Source organism: Carettochelys insculpta, chromosome 26 (assembly GCF_033958435.1).
Source record: "Carettochelys insculpta isolate YL-2023 chromosome 26, ASM3395843v1, whole genome shotgun sequence".
Classification (NCBI taxonomy): domain Eukaryota; kingdom Metazoa; phylum Chordata; order Testudines; family Carettochelyidae; genus Carettochelys; species Carettochelys insculpta.
Window position 1 is genome coordinate 10,279,192 of NC_134162.1, and position 26,041 is coordinate 10,305,232.

Consider the following 26,041-nt stretch of genomic DNA (forward strand, 5'->3'; position numbering starts at 1 on the left):
TTTTACTATCCAGTTCTACTCACCACCACTTCCCCCCTGTAATGGTAACTATTGCCTCCCCATTGTAATATAGAGCATTAAAGGCAAAGAAGTCAAGGGTTTGTCTTCACCTGAAACACAACAGCAGGACAGCTCCAGGGCTGCTTTAGTGTAGCCCCTGCCTACACAGGTGGGAGGAGCTCTCCTGTCAGTACAGCCAAGCCACCTCCCAGAGAAGCAGTAGGTGGAAGAATTGTTCCATCAAGCTAGCATTGTCTACACCAGGGGTTAGAGCTGCTTAAATACATTGCTCAGAGGCATAGATTTTTCACACCTCTGAAGAAAGGTAGCCAGGTCAACCTTTTTAGTAGTAGTTTGTCCTGGTCTATGCAGTGTGTCATCATCAGACTGAAAAAGAAGCCAAGCGTTCTTGGTCTAGTCTCTTGCCCAGGCCTACTTCAGTGATCTGCCTGGGGGGTGGGGGAAGTATTCTAGGGTAGCAGACTCTCTGCAAGTTGATTGCTTTACAGACTAGATGATGCAGAAGCAACCAAGCAGGAAGGCAGACCTCTTCTGATCCTCATTTACATTGGCCCAGGAAGCCAAGTTTGTAGAGAAGCGTATAAATTCAGTCAGTCATTCTCACATATCTGCCCACCTTCCTCCCCTCCCCTCCCCAGAGGTTACCTTTGAATTCCATGTTAGCAGCATCTTCCAGCAGCTCCTCTTTCATGTTGTTTAGAGTCTCTATAATCATGTCCTTCATCTCCTCTTGCTTGCGATTGGCGATACCCATCAGAGACTCATAGAGCTCATTCTCTTTCCTGCGCGTGTACTCCAGCCGCTTCGGAGTGATCTGCAAGTCTCGCTGCATGTCAAAAGCCTGATTGATGAAGATGTCCAGACATCGGCAGTGCACCAGGTTCAGGATGGTGGCTGCATCCACCAGGTGCTTCTGTAGCACCTGCCTGGAGAAAGTGCTCAGGAGGCGGAATTTCTCGAACTGCTCCACCAGCATACTCTGGGCTTTGGCATCAGAACTAGGGGCCCCACAGCTGCAATGGTTAGTACTCAGGTAGTCTAGGTCCATCAGCTGGCAATAGAGTGATGACTTCTCACTCTCGGCCTTCTTGGGAGTGATCAGCTCAGACTCTGACTCTGGCACTTTGCAAAAGAAAACTGGCAAAGAGAATTTCTCCTTGATTTCCCGCAGTTCGTTTTCATCAGATGCTGAGAGTTTTGCCTCACTGATGGCAAAGGTGACGACAGGCAAAACATGGTTCACGTACTCTCCCAAGGTGACCTCTGCAGACTGGAACCCTCGACATGGGGCTACAACAATGTCCACCTCCTGAAAGAAGGATATTTTAAAAAATACTTCACATTACAGTTCTAGCAATTAAACCCAGCTATTGATCCTCCTCATCCTCCCTTTACCCCCTTAGAAACTCATCTTCTTGGTGGGACCCATTTCACATTTTAGAAGCATGTAATTCCCACAATTCCATGGGGTTAGATGGAGCCTCTCACAGAGTCTTCTCTTACCTTACAAGAGTCATTAGTCAAGGCTCATTTTTCATCCTTTTGGGTATCTACAGCAATACTAGAGACTGCAGCCCTGGAATCAGCAGACTCGCTTCAAATCCAGCCCAAGTGTCCCTTGGTGGTATAGCACACACTGTCTTCTTTGAGACCTCAAGCCTCCCTCCTTTTGCAAGAGCTAACTTCTATTTCACATTTGCAGCCATTCAGGTAAATTCTAGATTTTAAGCGGACATGTGATTAAGCTTTTATATTTTCTGGCTAAAAAGTTCAAGAATTTTAATTAGCTACCCAAGGCATGTGCATTCTTCCAGCTAGCTTGGTTTCTCAGGGTATGTTTATATTATTGTAATATCAACTGGTTAAGGCTCAATCTTCCAGAATTCAAGTTAGCGAGCCTAATGGGGGACATGCTAAGTGGAACCACTGGGGCCCTACAGTCGACTCTGGTACTTCTCATTGTGACGGAGTAAGGAAAGTCAATGGGTAAGTGTCTCCCGTTGATCCCCCACTGTGTGGGCTGGCCGGGGGAGGGGGGGGGTGTCTACAATATGTTGATTCCAGATATGCAGTTGTCATAGCTGGAATTGCGCGCCTTAAAAAGGACTTTTTGGCCTCGTGTAGGCCCGGCCCCTGTACTTTAAGATGACTGCTCTTAGATGCATGCATCCTAGAAGGTCTACATCCTGATGCTCCCACTGGCTGACTCAAACTTGGAAGTGACAGTACTTAACTTACAATTAAAGGCCAGCTCTGAGATAAACTCTTCCTTTCATTTGATGAAGAGTTAAAATGTTTCCCTTTGGGTGTGGCTGAAAGAATTACAATTCTGGATGCTATTGTAAGAGTTCGAAAACTCCCAAATAATACAGAAATGAAGGCACCAGTGAGATCTTTACTTTGCACCAGAAGGAGCCACTCTGAGCTTGAGAGAGAAAATGCAAAGAATTTTTAGGCAAATGAAAAAAAGAGACTCTAGTAATCACCCATTTTCCCCACCTAAAAAGTCTTGCCAACATTTTGCCTACCTTGACGGTCATGGGACTCCCAAAAACATAGCTAAACAAGTAGTACTAGTTAAAAGCAAAAAATTGGATGGGCAACTCTGCAAAATTCACAGTGACAGATGACTCACATGGACTATAAACAAAGGAGGAAGCCAGTGCTGTCTCTAGGAGACCAGAGGGAAAAAAAGCAGCACAAGCAACTGGTCCTTGCTTTCACAGAGACCTTATAAAGGTTTTCCGGCAACATTAGCAGCATTATTTGTTCTTCAATTTTCATGAAGCAATCTACCTGAAATTGTGGAGCTTCTCCAAATATTTCTTTGCGTTACTCAGTGGCGTGTTCTTAAAATTTGGATTATCAACTCCTCAAGGCAGCAATCTAATCTTCTTGTAGGTGTCCTGCAGCAAGTACACCTATGGAGGACTGTTGCTAGGTGGAATCACTATTGTCACATGGTGATTCATGGACATATCTTGGAACTCTAGATCAGTTCTCACTTCAGTAGAGCTCACAGGAAGTATGCTTTGCGATATTCGAGGAAAGCTTCCAACAAATACATTTCTGTCAAGTAATTACATTCATGCTTTTCCCAAATTAAAGCCCTGACCTAATCAAGGTTTGTTGAAGCACCAACTACAGAAGTATCTGGGTACAATTCTAACTCCTGGGAGAATATTGCCCAACTCACATTGACAGCACCTATTCAGCAAGAACTAATAAAAATAAGTCAATTAGAAAAATAGTGTTCCACTCTCCTCTCTTTGGCATCCAGATCCAGACACCTTGTTGTACAGAACAAAATTATTCTGCACAGGGAAGGAAAAGTTAGAGGGAATCTGACCAAAAGATAAAAATCCATTGACAGTTGCAATGTTCTCATACATCAGCCTCCTTGTCAGGGGCTTGTCTTACAACACTACCCCAAAGTTACTAGACCTGGGACACTTTCCTGAAAAAATGGAATGTGAAAAACTTCTGTAGTTAGAGGTGCTCAGAGGCGATCCTTTTTAACCAAGCATTTGCTGCTGACTCTCACTACGCATCATCTGCTTGAACTCTCAACTCAGTATGTTTGTCAGGACACTAAACCATTTCCAGTCATCTAATTTCAAGAACTGTGATCACATAGTACATTCAATCCAATAACTAGATCAAACACACCGGATGCTGCTAAGGGCAAATTATACAACCACCCTGTAAAATTTGTGAATTTGCCTCGCCCCAACCACCTCACCATCTTGGATACATTTACCCACACAACACCCCTGTGAGACAGGGAAGTGCTACTATTCCCATTGAACACAGAGAAACTTTAGGCATCAAAAAATTAAGTGATTTGCTCAAGGCAACACATGGAACGAATGGCAGATTAAGGAACTGAATCCAGAATTTTCAGTTGCAGGCCTGCATTCTAAAATAAATCCAACAAGCATGCTCTAGGTCACCACTCACTACTCTTTGCATGTAAAAGCTGTTTGTGCTCCTTTATTTCTTTGGATAAAGACCAGCTGGGTCATAAATAGGAATAGTGTTCCATTATGGAAATTTATGTTCTTCCATCAGTAAAAGGGCCAACTGCATAAGTCTACAGATAACACAAGGAGAGTGGGAAGTTTGAACCGTGTTAACACAGGAGGCTCTTCTCACCTTGGCAGCAAATAACCACAAAAGCTGCCTCATGGGGGGGTGGGTGGGAGGAGTAGGAGAGACAGTGCACTAAGCCTGCAAAACTGAAAGGAGCAACGTTCAGAGCATAACAGAAACACCAGACCCTAGGTCTAACTGGATATGGGTGGAAGGAAATGACATTCACAGTGACTGTTCTTCCGGGAACACCCTTTTTCTAACAGGGATCCCACATGAGAAGGCATAGTGCAAGACCTAAACAGAACAGCTCATTTAATTCTGGTGCCCAGCAACAGCACCTCAGTCAAGCCTAATTGCACCAATGCTATAGGGGGGTTAGGAGAAAACACTCAGCTAGAACCCCATAGACTATATTTACACTGCAAAAGGCAATGCAGCAGCAACCCTCAAGCCCAAATCAGATGACTTGGGCTCTGAGTACCGAGTTGGAGAACAGCAGTGTAGCTATTCAGGCTTCAGCTGGACCTTGGGCTTAAAGGACCCATCTGCCTTGGTTTAAGTGCCCAGTCTCCAAGCCAATCCAAAATATCTACACTGCTATTTTAGCCCTATAGAACAAGTGCAAGTCAGTTGACCCAGGTTCAGAGACTTGCTGCCAAGGGCTTTCCTCCGCAATGTAGACGAACCCTTGGGGCTGTACACAGTAAGTCAAAGCCAAACAAGAAACTAAGAAGCACTTCAGAGCCCTTGCAGAGAACACTGTTGACAGCTAACACCAAATGGATATGCAACCACATTCTGTGTCACCTGTAACGGGCAACTGGTGAGAATGCAGATGTAATAGTATTGCACTGGCAGCAACAGCAAAGCCAGTTCAATGGGTTACTGATTCACCTAGTTTTGTTACCCAAGGAACAAACTGTTTCCCCTCTCCAGCCTTTAAAACCAGTTGTCCAAAGTGCTGAACACATACTATAGATACGCTTGCAATTAAATTGACAAAACTTTTGTCCTTCAGAAATGCATACATCCTTCCCTGAAGGGGAAAGATTTGCAGTGACAAGTGAAAACCTGAACATTGACTTGTTGGCAGAAGCTCTCTGCTGCCAGCAAAGCAAAACCCACTCATGAAAGGGGTAGAAGTAGTTTGTTGACAAAAGTGCCGACAAACGTTCACACACATTGAATTTTCATGACAGGGCCATGCAGACAGTACTGTTGCTAAAACCTGTGTAGTTTAGCTATACGCTTAGTTTATCAGTAATTTCCTGTTAGGACCTACTGTCCCAGACAACACCTGCACACAAAGCTGAGGAACTCACCCTAGTAAAAGGAAAGCACGCACAAAGCAAGACTGATCTGTGATCCAGGGTATAAAGGAAGCTCTCAGTCTGCATTTATGCTGCTTTGCTCTGGAGTTTTCACTACAATGTACAATATATCACACATCTCAATTAGGGTCTCTAAGCACTATTGATTTAGCCAAATTAACAAGTGTTTACTTTCAAAATAAATCCGTCTGGTTAAATCAGTGTTTCTCAAGCAGAGGTATGTTTAGGGGTACACAGGTTTTCCGGGGTATATCAACTCATCTAGGCTGTGTCTACTCTAGCACCCCCTTTTCTACTTGGTTCTAGGAATAAGGGGATTTTGAAAAGGACCCTGAGTAGACAAACCACAGGCAATCAAAAGCAGCACTTTCGAAATGCCGTGGCTGCCATTATGCTAATAAGGTGCTGCATATTCATTGCAGCACCTCATTAGCATATACTTGACATGTCTCATTAGCCTCCCCCTTTCAAAAAGGGGGTGCTAATGTAGACCCAGCCCTAGAGATTTGCCTAGTTTTACAACAAGCTCCATAAAAACACACTAGAAAAGTCAGTACAATCTAAACATTCATTCAGACAAGGACTTGTTTTGACCACTTCATATTCCTCATGTTGAAATGCAAATACAATATTTCTATGTCAATTCATTTATTTGATAATAAGATGGTAAAAAGTCAGCAAGTTTTCAGCAGTCATCTTCTGTGATTTTTTGCATGTTTTTGTAGGTAAGTAGTTTTAAGTGAGGTATAACATGGTGATATGCAAAATAACTCCTGAATAGGGTACAGTAATCTGGAAAGGTTGAATGGCACTTGTTTCAAGACTTCATATTACCTTAAAGCCCTGTTTAACCAATAGTATGTGTACCCTCAGGGGTACACGAGAGAAGTCTGGGGGTACCTATTTCTATTTTTAAGAGAGGTTACTTTATTTAAAAAGTTGAGGAACACTGAGTTAGCGTGATCATTCCTCTACAATCGGCATGCATTCTTTTGTACAAGTGATCCCCCATGCCATGAGTAGAATAGATTTGCCAAAGTCAGCAATTTCTGGGGCCACTTATAAAATAAATATGCTTAAGAACAAATATACCTGTCAGCACAGGATTGTGCTCTCAAACCACCATACCCATGTAGGAAGATTTCTGGCTCTTCTTTCTGTGAAAGATGTTTATTTCAGCTAGGGCATACTACAGCAACCCAGAAAATCCTAACAGGTCCTGTCCTGAACACCAAAAGGTGGCCAAGCTATAGGTTAATATTTTAAGACTGCTTAACGCTCCAGATTTACTGTGTTCCTACAGAGCCTTCTATGGAGGCACTGTTGCTTAAAGTCTAGGAGCCCAATCCAAACCGCCCTCAGTTTTTAAACGTCTTGCCCAGATATTTTTGAACCCGCACAACATCCGTTAAAAGCAATGGATGAGTCACCGTTTCCAGGATCAAGACTGAATTCTATTAGTAGATGCTTCAAGAGATTGCATTAAAAGTTCTGACCATTATGAGCAACATCTAAGTCAGATGAAGAGCAAGTTCCATCGAATTCCAACGCAGACCTACTAAGCACGCTTTCAGAGTCCATAAGAGAAAGCTACTGTCAAGCTCCTTCAAATAGTGCACACCCTGTAGCAGGGCTCTTGAATAGAAATTTTCCAGTGACTCTAGCAAGGTGAAGATATGGTCATTAACAAAATATCTAGATATACATGCTGCTATTGTGGAAAGAAAACGAAGGATGAGCATATCAGAAACAGCATAGTAACACACATGTAGCATAGGCAGCAGCTACAGCAAGTACACATTTTCAGCTTGGATTTTTCAAGTGTTGGTCTCCTTCAGATCAGTGGGTATCAAAAAGATGGTGATACTCAGTGCCTTTGGCAGAGGGGAAAAAAAACCCCACCAACACAAACCAGCATGGATACTTCTGCTTTGAAATGATGATCTCCCCTCAGTGTGCAATTTTTACTAGCACCTCATTATCTTTGCTTCTCTAGTCAAAGCAAGCAGGAATTTCTTGTCAAAAGCCAGGTTAGAATTGCAGATTAAGATGTATATCTATACTAAGCATTTGCTTAAATCCTCTTACTGCTCTAATAATGTGCCAGCTCTACTCTGTCACCAGCAGGCATTTTACCACTGTGTCACATTTTACCTCTGCTCAGTGCAGGTCTAGTGGCATGTTAAACAGCTCTTGGGCTCAACATGCCCACCAAAGCTGGAGCAATGATAGAAGAATTTCAGAGAGCTCCCAGACAGGATTAGGGGCAAGGGTTACTATTCACATTGCGATTGAGGGGCACCACACGGCAGACAGCTGCAAGCTGCCAGTGGGCTGGCAAGCACCCAGAGCAGTGAGTGACAGTGGAAAGCACGGACACAGGTAGAATCTGGAATGGGGCAGCCTCCCCATCCCCATCCCCAAACTCAGAGCCAACATGAGAACACTCAAATTTTGTCCTGTAGAGGAACATTTTGGAGAGGTATGAGCAGCGATACAGAGTATATGGTATTATTGCTGTCCCCCACTCTAGAGAGTTGGGAAAAGGACCTGGACACATGGAGCACATGGTGTTGATGCTCCCACCTCCCCCCTGACGTAAGTACAGAAAGGGTTAGGGGAAAAGAGCATGCAGTAGGTGAGAGCAGCAATTCAATAGTGTTATTGTGTAATTTGCCAATTTCAGACATACCTCTCAGATGGTAGTCACTGATAAAACTCCGACTACAGCCATCTCAGATTTTCTGTATTAGCACAAAATGACTATCTGTCTAGGTTCTTCCCTTCCCTAATTTTATTCTTGGGAGCCCGCAGAAACCTATTAGTGGGAGCCAAAGATTTGGTCCAGGCACCTATAACCTGCCAGCCCTTACACATATAACTCCATTGAGCTCATAAAAGTTGCAACACCCATTCTCTGCTCCTGCTGCAGCTAAGCAATTCTGAGTTTTGGAGCAGTGCTACATTTGCATGAATTTGTCTGCAAACATGTTTATGTTTTCCTGCTGACATGAGGAAAAGACAGTTTATATTCTATTATACAGTCTTTGCATACTGAAGTAAAATCATATATGGCAGGTGCCTGTTGGACAGACACTTGCACACAATCACCCAAAAGGTGGAAAAAGAAAGCATGTTTTCTTGCTGTTTCTGGAGACTACATATCTGCAGTGTTTCATGTTGGTAAAGCTAGAATGCATGGGTTTACACACTAGGAACTTCACTATAAACTAATTCCCAATACAGGTAATTTCTTCAGAATAAGCACTGGAATCAAGTTTTGCAAAACTGATTAGCCCAATCCAATTAGTCTTAAAGTCTGCTTACTACCAGAAAATATAAATCCAAAATGGATATCCCAATGTCTTGGTTTTGCACTTGATATATTTTAGCAAACTTTAAGGTGAGCCAAGTTACACAATTGCAAAAACAAAACCCTGGTGAAGCAAGCATTATGTATTCTATTTGGTTATTGTGAATGTCTCTTTTTAAGCCTTATTCTCTTGAGACTAAAAATCCACAGCTATGAACAGTGGAAACTCCTGTAGTAGGTGAAGCTGTGTCTACCCTATTTTGCACAGCCCAGTAAAAGAGTACTTCTCTTTTAGATCACTCATGCCCTACTATGAAAATAACCCTACACATCAAAAAATAAAACAAGCCTATTGTATCTGTTTTAAATTATTAAGCCTGCAATAACTGATCAGCAAGAAGGAAAGGTGATCTATAAATCATCCTTCCTTGTGGCATTGTGTTAAACCAGCCAGATAAAGCAGACGTGAGACAAGATCTACAAAATGGCATCTTTTACAGCGTATAAGATCTGTATGTTTTGAACGCCCTGCACCCCCACCATGAAGTGACAATATGACAAATTTCTTATCACTTAGCCCTTCTCAAGCATGCAGCCATAGCTAATGGCAGGGGAGGGGGGCAAGGCACACCCCCCCCAAACACCATGGTCATGAGACACAAGGGGCTGGCAAACAGTTCCTGCAGCGGAGGTCTGGTGCTCCCAGTTGGGGTCTGTTTCCCTCCTCCCGGCAGTGGAGCAGAGCGAGATGCAGCAGCAGTGCTCCACATCACTTGGGAGAAGATGCCCCCATACTCATTGGCAGGAAGTGGAGTGACATGGCCAGGGGAGAAAAGTGAGGTGGAGACACTTTGCTCTGCAGGTCTCTCACTGCTGACACCAGTCCCCCAGGCCTGCTAGTCCCCTGCATCATATTGCTGGGAGGAGAAGGAGGGGCAGGGAGAGGCAAAGCCTGTGGCAGAGTGGAGCTGTCCCAGTCCTTCCTCAGGCATGCTACCTTCAGAGCTCAGTGGCTGTAAGACACCCAGTCAGTCAGTGCTTAATTTCTGCTGGGGCTCACTGCAAATCAAACATGGGTTGGAGGCAGTGGGGCCTAAGTCCCCATTTTCCCTAAACCTGGCCCTGCCCAGGCCCAACTGATCTGACACTAACAGAGAGCTATCCCTAACCAACTGATCCTTATCTATGTTAGGAAAGTCTCCCACTGTTGCAGTGTATTAAACACTTACTCTTACGATGTTTGAGCTTTCCTGCTTCTAGCTGTGTGAAATTTCATCTTCAAAAAAAAGTGTCTCCAGCCCCAACTGAGACTAGTAATAACCACCCCCATCCTTCTGCTAAAGGAGGTCTCCTTATTTCACCATCCCTTTTCAAGTTCATGTGAGTAGCTGTTTTCCTCTAACTTCTCCTATATATAACCAGAGCCAAACAAAGAGATCTTTGTCACTTGCATGAGAAATTTGTAAGAGAGCTGCAGAGTTTTCAGATGACCTATATAAAAAGAGCAACCAAAGTTAAACAGTTGAAATTAAGACTAGACACTTTTAAGCTTATCTCCACTGGCTATCCCATGATCGCACACCCAAAAAAAAATCCTGAATAAAGATGTTTTCCCAACACAAACAAACACTCTCTGCTGATGGAGAAAGTCACACTAGTAAAGCACTCTCTGAACCCATGGGCTCATTTGTTTTTTAGTGGTCAGCTGTTTTGTGCTTGGGTTCTTAACTCAACTTTCATTTTTTTGGCAAATAATAGGAAAATATGCATGCTCCATTTAAAAATCATTCCTCTGAGCTGGGGCTGGAGATGAGAGAGTCAGTACACAGGCTGCCCCATGGAGAGAGGAGTGCCCGCTGACAGACAACACCACTTAGTCTTTCTTCTTTGAAAGCATGTTAAAATATTTGTGGAGCCTCTACATAAGTGGTAGGCAACCTCTGGACCACATTCAGGCCATCAAGGTTGTGTGTGTGACCCACAAGATGCTTTGTTTACTATTGCTCAAGCTCCAGGTTACCAGATTCCACTGTTTTCTGTATACAGCTTCCCCTAAGTATTACTAAAGTGACATGCATGTAAACCAAGAGCATGTGAAACAAGGGGCGTGCCGACTGCACACAAACCTCACAGAGCTGTGTGAGGTCTCTCTGCATCCAATCAAAGTGCTGCTAAGGTTCAATTGGCACACCCCATACATTCTGGATGAGGGACTGAGTTGCACCCTCAGCAAGTTTGCGGATGACACAAGACTAGGGGGAGAGGTAAATATGTTGGAGGGTAGAGAGAGAATCCAGAGGGACCTGGATAACTTGGAGGACTGGGCCAAAAGAAATCTGATGCGGTTCAATAAGGAGAAGTGTAGAGTCCTGCACCTGGGGCGGAAGAATCCCAACACTGTTACAGGCTGGGGACCGACTGGCTCAGCAGCAGTACTATGGAAACGGACCTAGGGGTTATGGTGGATGAAAGGCTGGATATGGAGTAAAGAGTGTGCCGTTGTAGCCAAGGAAGCTAACGGCATACTGGGGTGCATTAGGAGGAGCATTTCGAGCAGATATAGAAGTAGTTATTCCTCTTTATTCGGCACTGGTGAGGCCACATCTGGAATAGTGTGTCCAGTTTTGGCCCCCAAGTATAAAAAGGATGTGGATTTGCTGGAGCAGGTTCAGCGAACGGCAACAAAAATCATTAAGGGTCTGGAGCACAAGATCTATGAGGATAGGCTGAGGGACTTGGGCTTGTTTAGTTTACAGAAGAGAAGACTTAGAGGTGATTTAATAGCAGCCTTCAACTTCCTGAAGGGGAGCTCTAAAAAGGAGGGTGAGAAACTGTTCTCAGTGGTGTCAGATGGCAGAACAAGGAGTAATGGTCAGAAGTTGAAGAGGGAAAGGTGTCGGTTAGATATTAGGAAAACTTCTTCACCAGGCGGGTGGTGAAGCATTGGAATGCATTGCCTAGAGAGGTGGTGGATTCTCCATCCCTTGAGGTTTTCAAGTCCCGGCTGGACAAGGTCCTGGCTGGGATGACTTAGTAAGGGTTGATCCTGCTTGAAGCAGGGGGCTGGACTAGATGACCTCCTGAGGTCCCTTCCAGCCCTATGATTCTGTGATTCTGCAATTCTAGATACCCAAGCACAATTAGCAAATCTACGACAAATCTTGTGACCCTGCTCCAACTGAACAAGAAACACATCTGTGGTTATCTCAAAAAGCCTTAAACTTGTCCGACACGGTTATAAAGCCTAAACCTGTGAAGCACCAAAGGCTCTCAACTCACATTATGGTCTGGGAATGAAAGGTGCTCAAGCCCTTGCAGAATACTAGGGTATTTTTCCCCACTTGCAAGTAGATTGGTACGGCTGTAAACTGATACAGTGAGTGCTGATTTAGCAAGGTCTGTTGAAGACATACTGAACTGACAGAAGAGCAGTCTCCCATTTATTTGCACCGTCGTAAGTGGATCTAACAATGTTTACTTCAGTTACTTTATTCTCGTAATTGCAGTTGTGTAAATGAGATTTAACACAGCAGTGGAGACCAGCTGTAGCATCCCTCTGTCCCATCACAGAACAAGAGTGGTGCCTCCAAGTATGCCCTGCTGCACGAGAGACCTGCTCCCAGTCAGTCATTCTGGACAGGAGACCTATGCTGAAGGTATTCAGCACAGCAGTCCTTAAGGTGAATCTGTTTAAAATTTGTCTTTTGAGATGAGTAGTAATAAAGAATCATCTACTTGTAGCTAGGACAAGAATCATCCGTACACTATGTACACATCCACTACATTATCACCATACTTCCAGGCTTCTCTGAGGAGGAAAGAGTGCCTTTTCTAGCTTCCTTCACATTGTTTTACAAGTTAACATGTCCATGTGCAATAAGGTTTGTCTTCAGATAAGCCTAAAAACAGCAGGTATAAATGCCAGCACACATGTGCCTCTAATCCATACCTTTAGTAGCAAGTAAGGCAGCGTCACCTCCAGCTCTGCTATCTGGTGTGCTGGATCCTCACTGTCCCCATGGACTTCCAAGTCCTCTTCTGGTATTGTGTCCCATTGCCCTTGATGGGCTGCCAACATATGCACAAGTTCATACTGCCCAGGAAGTGCCAAACTAATCCGTGTTTGTGTCCCATGTGTGAAGCGGATCCGCCGCCTCTTACAGTTGTCTTCACTGCTTATTTTGGTGGTTGGTAGCAGCTTTTCACCCAAAAGCATGTTTAGTAATTGGCACTTGGCATTGCAGTTCTGACCGAGGATTAGAAGGCATGGGTGCCAGTTCACTGTCAGCTGGAGGTACTCCTCCTCGTGGCGGGGGAAGGAAATGGAAATCAATTGCCCTAGAATTCGAACAGATTGCATTAGAAATACTAGTTAGCATATACAACAGGCTGGGATGAGCAAGATTTTTACATCTGGTCCCACTTTTCATCCCTGCAATTAGCAGCACCTCTTACTCACTCCCACATCCCACCTGTCTAATGTAATCCAAACATTCCTGAACAGCTGGAGCTGTGGAAAGTGGCATGGGCTGAGACACCACTTCCTGTAGGTCCCGCTGATCAGGAATGGTGATCCTCAGACAAAGGATTTCTAAATAGTGGTAGACACAAGCTCAACCCTCTGTGCCTGCCATACTGCACAGATTTACAAGACTGTACGGTTTTCACTTAATTACCATACTCAAGTTCTACCACATGCACCTGATGCATCAGGCAAAAACACGTATTGGCTGTTGTCCCATATCCCAAGGATATTATTATGAAGCACTAGCTTTCCTCTTTATTTTATTACCCTCCAAAGTGGTGCTAATTTTGACAGCTGCTAAAACTGTTTTAAAAAACTGCTGGAAAACAAAGTTTAAAAACCAAACACAAAAAAATCATCACAAAGGAAAAAATCCTACATTGCTTAGCCCGCATTAACAGGCTTTGCTCTCCCGCTTTTCAAAATGGGACAGATTAGGGCAACGTCAAGGAAGGGCTTTATTTTGTTTTCCTCCAACAAGACAGCGCCAAAATACAAAAGCTTCCAATAGCTGCACTGATCTTATTTCCTCTTAATTTGTCTTTTGCTACTTATGAAAATCAACACTTGGGTTAATGTTTTCTAACAGTTTATTCTGACCCAAGAGGTTTTTATTCCCTTCCAATAACTTACAGGCTAACGCCTGCTTCAATGCAGAAGCTGGCATTCCCAGCTAGCCACAGAGAGTGGTTGTGCTGCACTCCCCTTATGAAATTTCATTCCCCCCCACTTTGCGCACCCGTGTAACAGGCAACCCTCTGAATTTGTGCCCTACAGCTCCAAATCGATACGTCAGTGCAGTGTTCTCTTAGAAAGGTGAACAAATTCAGAAAAGAGCAAAGCAGCATTTATTAAACTTTAAGTGTAAGAGAGGTAGCTGAGTTAGTCTGTATCTTCAAAAACAAGAAGTCCTGTGGCACCTGACAGACTAACAGATATTTTGATGCATAAGCTTTCGTGGGCAAAGACCCGCTTCGTCAGACATGCATATGACAAAGCGGGTCTTTGCCCATGACAATTTATACTCCAAAATCTCTGTTAGTCTATAAGGGGCCCCTTAAACCTTAAGTGTCTGCTTAGGTTTCTAAGTATTTACCTATTTGCACCTTCAAACTAATTTCAGCCATACAGGATTCGTATTGAATTAATACCAACAAACAGAAGTTTTGGGAAGCGTAGGGTCTAGTTAGGGAAGATCTCATCTCTGTTTACCAAATCAAACTGAATAGACAGCCAACTCCAACTCAAGAGTTAACATTTTTGGCAAGCTTGGGCAGTGAATGGGGAGGTGGCTGAATGAACAGCCACAACTATTTGAAACCTCAAATGATCTTTGTAACTGTAATTCTGTACTTCTACAGTGTCTCAGGAGAGACATCAAACAAACCTTAACATTTTCAGGCTAGGCACTCCAATTTTGCAAGCTGGGTAATGGTCCTAAGACCAAAGTCACTTGGTGTGAATCACACCCCAGAAGCTATGGCACCTGGTCCTCTATTTTAACTGCTAGACCACCACCTCTGGACTTCTAAAAATTCTCTTTCTAGTGACAATTTACATACAACATATACCCTCACCTTGGCCCAGCACATGACATTCAGAGATCAGACTGTCCTACAGAATCCCTCAAGATTGGTTTCAAACCTCCAAAGAGTTCAGAGCAAAGCAACTGACAGATAGTTGCAGCAAGTACTTGAACACCACACCCCAGGACATCCTTCACACGAAAATAACTTACGTGGTCTTTCCTCAGCAAGTTAAAAGCCGCTCCTTGCTCTTCCTGTTATGATCAGAGAGGAGGAAACCAGGAAGTTTGAAATGATAAAGGAGCACATACTTACTTCTAGTAGTGAACCCTACTGTAGTATACTAAAATGGTGCTTTATCTTGGGGCTTCAAAACAAGACCATTAAGCATTTGCAAATGCTTCCAAAGATGCGATGCCCCATTTCAACAGAATGCACCTAGTGATGCAACAGGAAAACAAAGTCCAACAAGCCACGAATTGGTTGAAGTCCCTCCAGCCCCACATGCACCAGAATAACCTGACAGTGTTTAACACATCCAAGAAGGTTACAAAGACAGGCTTGCTCACCTTCAGGGCTAAGCTCATTGACAGTTTCTAAAGATTCAGGCTGTAACTTCAGAGTTACAGCAATACTATTGTAAAACCTACGCCATGGCTAGATTTGACACTTTACAAAAACTTTAATATCCTTGAACGCTTTTACATCATCTGGAGAAGCAAGGATGCAGCAGAAGTAAGACCATGTTTATTAGCTGCCAAAGTTAAATACTGCATTACCATTGAAGAGTGTGAGTTGCAGGAAAGATTGTGCGAAACAAATAAGCTCCACCTTTACTTCACAGACTGACTTTTCCTGCCCCTATATGAAGCGGGGGGGGGGGGGGGGGGCGTAATATGGAAAGATCAGGCTGAACAAAAACCACAACACCTCACAAAATAGTTGAGCTGGGGTGTGGGAGAAAGGACCATATTGTAGTGTTGAGTACAGTAGCCAGATACTGATCCTTGTTTCTTCACTCAACCTCCAGTGGGGAGCGGAGGAGGCCCATGTAAGAAGAGTGAAGTGAGAACAGTGCCACATCACACAAAATTAATCACTTACCAAATAATGTTAATTTTAACACTATATAGGCTTTACCTTGAACCTGAATCTAGACTGCTCTACCATCTAAATTACTACCAGTTAGCAATTAACTATCTGCATCTCCTTCACAGCAATTGTGTTTTTTGCTGCCATATCCTCCCTCACCTTCCAATTTCAGAAGTCTAATATTTGATCCATTAACCTTTATTTTGTCTGCTCCCTCCCTAATACAGTAGGGCCAAAACCAGACTCAGCATAGCTGGAGTTATCCCTCAGCATCGGACTTTTTTGCCCTTTTTAATTCTTGGTTAGTAATAGATTGTATATGACGGAAGTGTGTGCTCTATGAACTGCAGTTTAAGGACCACTGGGTTGCATTAAATCCATCTGCAGAGAAATTCTGGATGGCATAAGAAACTGAGAAGACTTAAGGGGCCAGACCGTCAGCTGTGGGGAAGGCAGAATAGTTCCATTGTGTTCGAAAGTGTTACAGTGATTTACCCTAGCCTAGAATCTGGCCTCATATTTCAGATGAGATTAGAAGAGATTGAGACACAAATCTGATTGTAGGTAGCAGGGTCTGCAATGTGAAAATTCTTGCAACAGTACACACAAAACTGGGAAAAAGTGAGTGCTAGACAGGTGATCAGAAGCAAGAGCCAAGATCCAGGAGACCAGGCAGGGGGGAGGGGGGGAATCCACGCAACAAGTTATCAAAACAGGCAAATTTAACTTGATTCTGCAGTTAAAAGGGATAGAAAAATGCTTCACAGGGATATTCTATTTCATAGTGTAAAAAAAAGTCAGGGCAAAAGTGAAAAGGCATTGGATGTTTCTCAATGAGATTAACATGGCCCCTTTACTAAGGTCACTTGTGCATCGCATACAGCCTAGACACCATGGTCAGCAACCAAAACAGCAAGGAGAGACATGTTTTCATTCAGTAAAAACCCCTCAATAATTCAAGAGCTGCAATGCATGTGAATAAGAGATAGTCCTTAATAAATAACGTCAAATCATACTTTTTTGTAGCCCTATTTTTAGGGCAGGGCACACACAATGATTTGCACTGTGCTACACATGTAGTGCAGGATGTTCAACATTTAGCAAAAATAATCAGGAGGGTTTTTCCTTTGCAATTCTAGCATCAGGAGGAGCCATAAAGTCGTCTTTAAAGACCTGCAACTTGCAGACCCCTGGCCTAGACTGTAATTATAGGGTTTAAGTCTCAGATCCTGGCACAAAGCCAAGACAATTATGACTGCAGAATAGTTTCTTCTACTCCACCCCCGTCCCATAAATACATCAAAACAGGACAAAAAACTACTGACATTTGTAAATTGGATCTCAATCCTTCATAATATAAAATGGAAATTAATGGCAAGCACAAGACTTGCTGACAGAGAAGGAGGAACTATATCCTAATTAGTAGTGTTGAATCAAATTCAGGCATCAAACACGATAAATAGATTTAGGAGACAAAAGTGAATTTGGGGAAGGAGTGGCAAATAAGAAACCCTACAAAGCTCAAGCAGTGCCTTATGACTAAAGAACCACAAAGGTTTTCTGATTGTTAATGTATCCATACATTCATTTTGTGCCCTTAAAAGGAAACTAGAAAGCTCATTCTTTTTTTTAAAGTGAGCAACAGATGGATATCATCCAATTGCAAAGTAACTTGACCCCCCGTTTCTAGAAACCTGAGCATATTTATTATGAACGCTCAGGTTGTTTGAGCGCCAGCCATCCTGATTTGAGCGCTTCCACAATTAAATTCCCAAATGGCCTTGCAATTTTTATCTTTCCACTGAAAATGCACATTTCTTGGCTCACAATAGCAGCTTACTAATGAAGCGCAATGGTAGCATAAAAAGTCAAATGTATATTACAAAAACAGTTTCAAGCATTAAGGTCTAATCAAGAACCTTAACCTGGCTACCATCATCCTTTGTCTACATATAGAATGGCTGGCCCCGTGATTGTATTACTGAACCACGTAGAACCAGGGTTCCTTGTAAGCGGAGTGCTTGGGCAGCCATGCAGGAGAGACTCAGATGCCACCCAGATGCCAGACTCTGATGCCACCCAGACTTCCCACAGAATGTTTTTCTACTAGGGGTACACAGCTGCACATGCCTTGATGCATATAATTCTGTCCACGGGTGTCAAAAAGTTGGAAGGAATCGTGTGTAGGAACGCTCCAAAAAGATAATGGACAGCACATTAAATGATCTGTTCAGAAATTCATCCCACCAACTGGCTTTCACTGATACGATACCAGCATCTAACGGATCCATAAGAGCTTCACTTTCCGGGCTCCAAATTTAAAACAGCTGAAGGGGGGCAGTGTCTTTCCAGGTGACTAGACTTCTGGGACAATCTAAGCCACCGGACAGGCTGCAGCCACGTCCAAGACATAAAAATCTACATACTGCTCAATAACAAAAAAGCCATTACACTTTGGTTTGTAAGTGACCTCAAATATCTCGGACAACTGCATGTGTTAATGTAAAAGTTATTGATCATAGGAATATTAAATCCTGTTTAATTGGTTAGCCAGTTAAACAGGTGTGGATGGGGGGGCTGGTGAAACCATCTGCCACAGATAGGGGCTGCTCTGGCCGGGCTGGAGTGCCACCGCTCGCAGAGTGCCACGGACAAGGGCTGCTCAAGCCAGGTTGAGCAGCCCTGCCCGTGGCACTGCTGCAGGTTGGACACTCCAGAGTGGCCAGAGCAGACCCTGTCCACAGTGTTCTGGCCCAAATGGAGCCATCTCAGTACAGACTAGCCCCGGTGCACTGCAGATGAGGGCTCTCCAGCTGGGTCAGAGCAGTTTTTGTCCACAGACATCCCCCCAGCAGCCCCTCCCCTATTCCCAGCCACTCCTCTCCCACAGGGCTCCCATGGACTGACCTACTCTGGCCCAGCTAGAGCACCCCTGCCCACAGAGGCCCTGGGGAGGCTGGAGCAACTCCCTTCTCACAGCAGGCAGGACTGCTTCAGCCTCTACCAGTTCACTGTAACTGGTAAAACTCATCCATCAAGGATGAGGTTAACCAATTACACTTTAACATCCCTAATAGACCAACTTTCTCATATGCTACTACATAAACAAAAGGGCTGAAAACTCTTACTTCAAGCTTCTCTCACATCCATGAGGACTAACAGCATGCTTTGTTTCTACATGGAAGCAGAGATTCTATTGCAACCACAAAACTTCAGCAGCCACCAGCCGAGTCATAGGCCTAGGTGCATATTCCTCAGTTTTTTTATTTTTTAAGTGTAAAGCCAGTGTGAGCACAGAACAGAGCCCACACCAAAAAGACTCCCAGAGGAGGACAACAGTCCTGAAACACATTCCTACAAAACCACCAGGTATTTCTCCCTTTCTATACCTTCATTTATTTCCTGTGCAATTTTACAGCAGGCTGTGCTCTGTTGTCTGAAACACACCCTGTAGGAAGACACTATATTGAATAAAATCTCTACCAACTGGGAAATTGGAGAAAAGTCCCTACATAGTTTGGTCAAGTTTCTCCCAGGCTTCTGTTGCCAAAGCTGGTTTAAAACAAAAACAAACCAGTCTGCACTAGTCACACAGGCTGAGGACTATAAACCATCCACATTTTGCAAGCATTAGGGAACACTGGCATTTGCATTTCCCACTAGAAAGAGGTGTGTAACTTCGCCACTACATGTCTAGATTAAGAGACAGGGAAAGAGAGAACTCCAGCTACCACTGTATATCTCTACACTTAACCAAATTTAACCCTCCAACATCAAGAAAGCCTTCTAAATGAGACAGAAGTAGCAGAATGCATAAAACAACTTTTTCAAGTAACTCTTCACATAGTGTTTTTGATTTGCACCTCGGACTTAACTCCTATACTTCATTTTTGAAAGGGTCTACAACAAAAAAAAAAAAGCAAGCACAGAATACCATACAACCCATTAACCCACAGAACCCGTCTCCTGTCAAGTATCACTGTCATACAAGCGGCTAGTCTAGAATATTTTGGGCTAATCCTCAACAGCAGAAATAAAACTCGAGAGGGCAGATTCCTAGCCTGCTGCTCAAGGGTACCACTTGCAAACTTGTACTCTTAATCCCATGAAGTATTTGTAATTACAAATAGTTATTGCAAGACTGAATGCAGGTGAGGTTATTTGCTGTGCTAGAACTAGCTCAATAGCCCAGTGACACTCTAATGCAAAGATAGCACACTCATTTCCCTCTGATCATTTAGTACAGGAGAGATAAGCACAGACCACCTTACTATCCACAAATAAAATGGACATAATTCATGTTCAGGACAAAAACCTTATATCTACATTAAGAGCTTGAAGGACGTGCTAAAAAAAAAAAAAAAAAAAAAAAGGCATTGTTTAAGTCATACCTTGCTAGTAATTTACTGCTATACCATAGACCACCACATGTAAACGCAAATGCCATATATTTTTTCCTTTTTGGTCAGCTCACATAGTTTACATTCTTCCAGATAACAGAGCAGCTAAAATTCAAGGTTAAATGTTCAATTCAAGTCTCGAGTTTGGACACCTGTGCTTTGGTATGATTTTATTTCTGTAACCTAGTCCCAACATCACAACAGAAAAAAAGCTTCCATAAGTCATTTTTTAGTTAACCAATTCCCCAAATACAGATTCATGTCATAAGCAGATAGCATGAGTTCAAATATGAAATTCTGACAATCAAAATAAACTCATTTATGTGATGACAGCCAAATGTGGGATGTTGACAAGCTACAAGAGAAGTGTGTCTGTCCCATGAAAGCTCATCACCTAATAAATTGTTAGTCTTTAAAGTGCTATTGGACTGCTTTTTTGTTTACAAAAAGATGTTACTGAACAAGTGAAATGCCAATGCCATACATGAACTCATCTGGTTATCTTCACAGGCATGTGTTATTCTAGATAAGCGTCTAACTTAAAAAAAAAAAAAAAAAAAAAAAAATCTATCTTCTGTTGATTGTACGTGTTTACATCAGTATTGCAAAAGCCTTGTTAGAGTCTAAGTAGTTTTCCACATGAGCAGGCAGATGTTCTCCTACTCCTTATTGAATTGTAATTTATCCAGCTCAGAAAAATACACAGCCCTGAAATTAAAATTTTGCTCTGGCACCCAGCAAAGAATCTTATTTGCATACATCTAGTATACATTTAGAGAGTGACCTATAATGGTAGAGGGAAGCAGCCATAGAAGAAGTGACCCAATATTATGGGAAGAGGCAGGGGGCAGGGAGGGGAGGAAAGTGAGGAAGCTTGTTAAATTCCCATAGTGATGCAAAGACACCTCAGAAGCAGGAAATTTAAAAGTGCCTGGTATCCATGGTTAAAATCTTTGCAACAATCATCAGCCTGCCAAGGACGTTAAGAGAAACGCCGAGCTAGGATATCCAGTTCGTCCACACAAAAGATCACAGAGCAAGAGCTGTTTGTCTTAATTACATATTCATGTGCAAAAATAAAAAGCCTTCTCAAGGCTTCTCTTGCCTCAATACCCTACTTTACAACAGGAACACTGTATAATTGCTGCTCACAGAAACATTGTGGAGAACAAGCTAGAGCAGATTCCAAAATACAATTCTTTGAAGACAATAAGATGCCATATTTATGGATAACGAGTGATACTTAATCGCCTGTTTTATAGTTTAGGTCGTTCTGGATGTAATACTAACTGTCAAATTAGCTGTGTTTTTCCCTATAGCCCACAGTAGCAGATCATAAATCACACCTGTATCTTATCTTGCAAGTTCTTATAATCAGCTTGTCAGTACCTGACTGGTAAAAAAAAAGGAAAGGACAGAAGGTTGCAGAAATGTAGTCTATGGCATCACAGAACACCCTGTCAAAAAGGAACTGGTACTCTATGCCAAGCAGTTACTGTGCAGCTCCACACAGCTCCATGGACTTAATCTGGAGATTTTTCACTACTGAGGAATCTACAGAACCACACTTTGGGCAAGAGTGGGAGCATTTCCCAGGTATCCTGGCCTAGCTCTAGCTTCCATAGTAGTTTGCTTACCTACTACTTCCAATCCCCTTTTGAATCTCTATTGGATACCAAAATCTTCTGCTTCTGCTTCCTACCCTAAGACACTACAGAGCAATAGGGTTTAAACAGCTGTTGTATCCCCCCGGGGTCTGTGCTTCAGTGGCACATGAGACGATTCCTGTATGTTTTATCTATAAAAGTTGTGCAGTATTACGGACACCAAGTAATGGAGTGTAAAATTCAAGGATTAAGTTTCATTCCAGAGAGACACTTCGCACAAGACTCAGATTTCATAATCTTTTCCCTTACAAAAGATTAAGTACACTGGCATGTAGGTGCCAGTAAGCACACTCCAAAACTTCAAGAGCACACCAAGAAGTGATGTAGTGCTGGTGTTCAAGAGCTTTTATTGTTCATGCTTCAACCGAATCAGATAAGAAACACCAGAGCTGTTCAGCAGTGCACAGAGTGACCGTATGTTCTGCTTTGGCCAAGAGAGCCCCTTCTGTAAGGCCCAGTGCTGGCCATCATGACATTTTTGTCACAAGTGGGCAACTGTCCTGTTTGGCAAGAGCAAACAGAACAAAAGCCCACTTTTGTCAAAAAATGGGGTGCATAGGAATTTGAGGGGAACAAACAAAGAGGACAGCCAAGTGCAGGTAAGGAAGTAGAGCTATGGCAAGTGGCATAGCAAGTCTGATGCAGGGAACACAAACTTGGGTGAACAGCTCAGTACACACTTTGGGAGGGGGTGGGAAAGCAAGGAATAACTCAGACCAACCACAGACAGTTGTCCCATTTTCCCTATGGGAAATATGGTTACCCTAGCAATGCAATATCACCATGAAGACCACATGCAAAATATATGAGCATCAAGTTCATTTCCATCAATAGAACAGCCTTGCTTACTGACAGCATTTCCCCCTCCCCACACCACCTTTTCGAACTTTCTTGGATGACAACTGGTTATACGAACTAAGATTACAGGTTGAACCTCTCTAATACAGCACCTACAGGACCCGACTGGTGCCAAACAAGAGAATTTGCCAGACCACTGGAGGTCAATATTGTCTAGCACATTACCAACACTTCCACTGCTTACTGGGCTCTTACTAAACAGCACAGAACACTGAAAGCTATAACTAGTGGCTATAAACAAACTTTATGGGGCCACAGGAAACTTGGCCACACCCATGGTAAGTGGTCATCCAGCTCATTAAAATAATGCTGGATTTTGGATGTTGCCAGATGAGCGGGCGCTGGACTAGAGAGGTTCAACCTGTAGTTAAAATGTTGGTTTTGAACACAACAGAAGTTTTGATAAGGTAGCCTAAGGCAGTTTTCCCATACATCACCTTGAATCATAATGGTCTTAGACTACATATTTCACAGGCCATGCTTTTAGGAACATACTTTGGCTCCCTGACTGTATAGTAGATTTTCTATCTATTTATTTAAACACACACAAGTCCTTTTTATAAGCACCATTGGGACCATCACCACATAGCACAAAAGTCCCCTTAACACCAACAGTAGCTACACATATGCACTCTGAGCAAAATGGAGTCCTTTAAGTGTTAAGTAGCTTCAATATTGCACTACTGTTCCTGGACAACAAATTCAAATGTACTTGCCCCCAGCTCCTTTAAGCTTCTGTATGCTTACACAGGATTTAACTCAATGTTTTCCCAAACAAAAACTGCATATACAAGGTCTTCAGGAGAATCTTTAAACACCACCATAGACCACATTGCCAGTTAGTAGCACAAGTGAGTTGAGTGGTTTTGTAACAGGTTTGCCATAAAAACAGCCTGTTGCTTAAACCCACATCTATTACGTTCAGTGTCTCAAACCCTGAGAAAACAATAAATTCTCTGATACTGGCAAGTATTTCCCAAGACTACTAAACCAACTCTGTTAACTTTTAACTATGTGGGTTGTTATTGTGGCTTGCTAAATTTAATCATCATTCAGATTAGGAGCAGTACAATTTGTTAATTAGGTAGTAAGCATCTTAAAAAAAAATGCATCATGTTACCTGTCCAGAGTTCAGATTTTCAAGTGTACAACAGTAAATAAAGCTCAAGAAGTCTTACTTTTATTAAAAAAATCTTTCCACCATAAGTGATGCTTGCAGTATGCACACACCCCACCTATGACACTTCCCTTACTCTCCCCAAAGAGTCACGCTACCCCAGAAGTGTGACCCTGAAACTAGAAGAGTGCTCAAAACTTTGTGATTGCCATTATGGATTTAGCTATTGGTACTGATCTTACACAGCTGACTTACAGTGACAGCTATCAGTACAAAACAGACAGAAGAAGTGGATCATTTCCCAATACTGAAAAACTTGAAGCTGCTTCCTGAATGCCAAAAACAGACAAATTGTGTTACGTCCCTTCCAGAATTCATACTGCAAGAGACTAGCTGACAGTGACTAATTGCTATTGAAAATTTCAACCCAATATGGCTAGCAGCTTGCATGACAGGGGAGTTTGAAAGTGCTAAGAAGTGATTCACTTCTTAGCATAGTTACAGACTACTGCACTTTCGACTGGAATGCAAGCTTTCTACCAATGCCAAACATGAGCACATTGAACGTAAAGACTATGCACACAGTCCCCACTGCAGCTATGGCACCCCTTGATACAGAAGGGCCTTGTGAAGACATGTTCAATTCTGAAGGATTCTTCCAGACTGACTAGTGCAGAAAGCTATTACAAGCATATGTATGCACTCACTGTGCACGCATACACCCTGCCAAATCAAAGACATTAATAGGGTTAGAATACAGCAGCCAAACAAAAGATGTAGCACTGGCCATGTTCTGATCCACTGTGATTCATCCTTCTTCCTAAACAGAACATCAATCAGTGACCAGAAACCATTCAAGCAGTTAATTTCTTACAGCCATTTTAAGGGTTCAAGCCCATAAATTAAATCAACTATCATACGCTGGATGAGGATGTGCTATGCATGCTCAATACAAACTTGGAACTTACAAGAACCAAAAGGCCATTGATAACGTAAGTAATACCAGTCTTAATTACCCAGAGGCTTTACCTATGAGGGTGCTTTCTGTGCTGTGACTACACTGGATTGAAATGGTTTAACTCAGTCAAACCAACCTCTAAACGCTAAACTCACTCAAGACTGCCATTCTATAAATACAATTATGCCTGGATTAGATTAGATTTATCAGTAAACGTTAGCAGACATTGATTTCACCACACACATGCATAAAAATTCATCTATCAATAACTAAAATTTACAGCAGCAACGAAGGGTCCTGTGGCACCTTATAGACTAACAGAAAAGTTTAGAGCATGAGCTTTCGTGATGACCAGCATCTGAAGAAGTGAGTTAACTCACAAAAGCTCATGCTCTAAACTTTTCTGTTAGTCTATAAGGTGCCACAGGACCCTTCGTTGCTGCTACAGATCCAGACTAACACGGCTACCCCTCTGATACTTGATAAAATTTACAGATCAGCAAGTATGAAAAAAGTTGCTTGAGAACCTAAAATTAAGGATATGTACTTTATAAGTTTTGACAAATGACATTGACAATTTGTGTTTTAATAGTTACAAAGCTTTAGCCCTTTAAATCTATGTGTACGTCTGACATCCATACTGCCTTAGCTTCCCATAAATGTGAAAATGTGCAGTCAGTGTGCCACAGGAACAGAAAAATGTCCTCACGTGGACCACCTAAGCAACTCCAGAGAAACTAGATTACAAGAAAATAAGAGAATAAAATTATGGAGTTTAAACAACTGAAAAGTTGATAAAAATAAAAAGATTAAAAATCAATATATTATCAGGCAAAATTATAATAAATTCTACCAAACTGAAATATAAACCACATCAGACAAAATTAGTTGTGCTATATAAGAGACTGAAAGACTCTTGGGTCAAAGAATGGAAAGTGATGGTTTACATTACACTCAGAGGATACAGTGCATTTGGTCTGCCTATGAAGGATTCAGGCTGATAAGGGAACCTGAGACCCCAATTATTCTTATAAGTCACTTGTATATCAGATAGTTTTTAAACCTACTTACTAGGAAACCAAATTCTGAACGGTATGGAAAGTGAGATGAATTTCTAGTAAAAAGAAGCTATACTGAT

At 42.6% G+C, this 26,041-nt stretch overlaps 1 protein-coding gene across 1 annotated transcript in view; it reads right to left on the reverse strand.

The window, feature by feature from the left end:
* DSTYK (dual serine/threonine and tyrosine protein kinase) overlaps window positions 1-26,041 on the reverse strand; it is a 55,963-nt gene that overhangs the window by 23,922 nt on the left and 6,000 nt on the right. The window contains exons 2-3 of the mRNA XM_074977712.1: window positions 12,710-13,098; window positions 667-1,330 (exon numbers count right to left, since the gene is read on the reverse strand). Coding sequence (XP_074833813.1) covers window positions 667-1,330; window positions 12,710-13,098 — 1,053 coding nt within the window. The remainder of the gene's footprint in view (window positions 1-666; window positions 1,331-12,709; window positions 13,099-26,041) is intronic.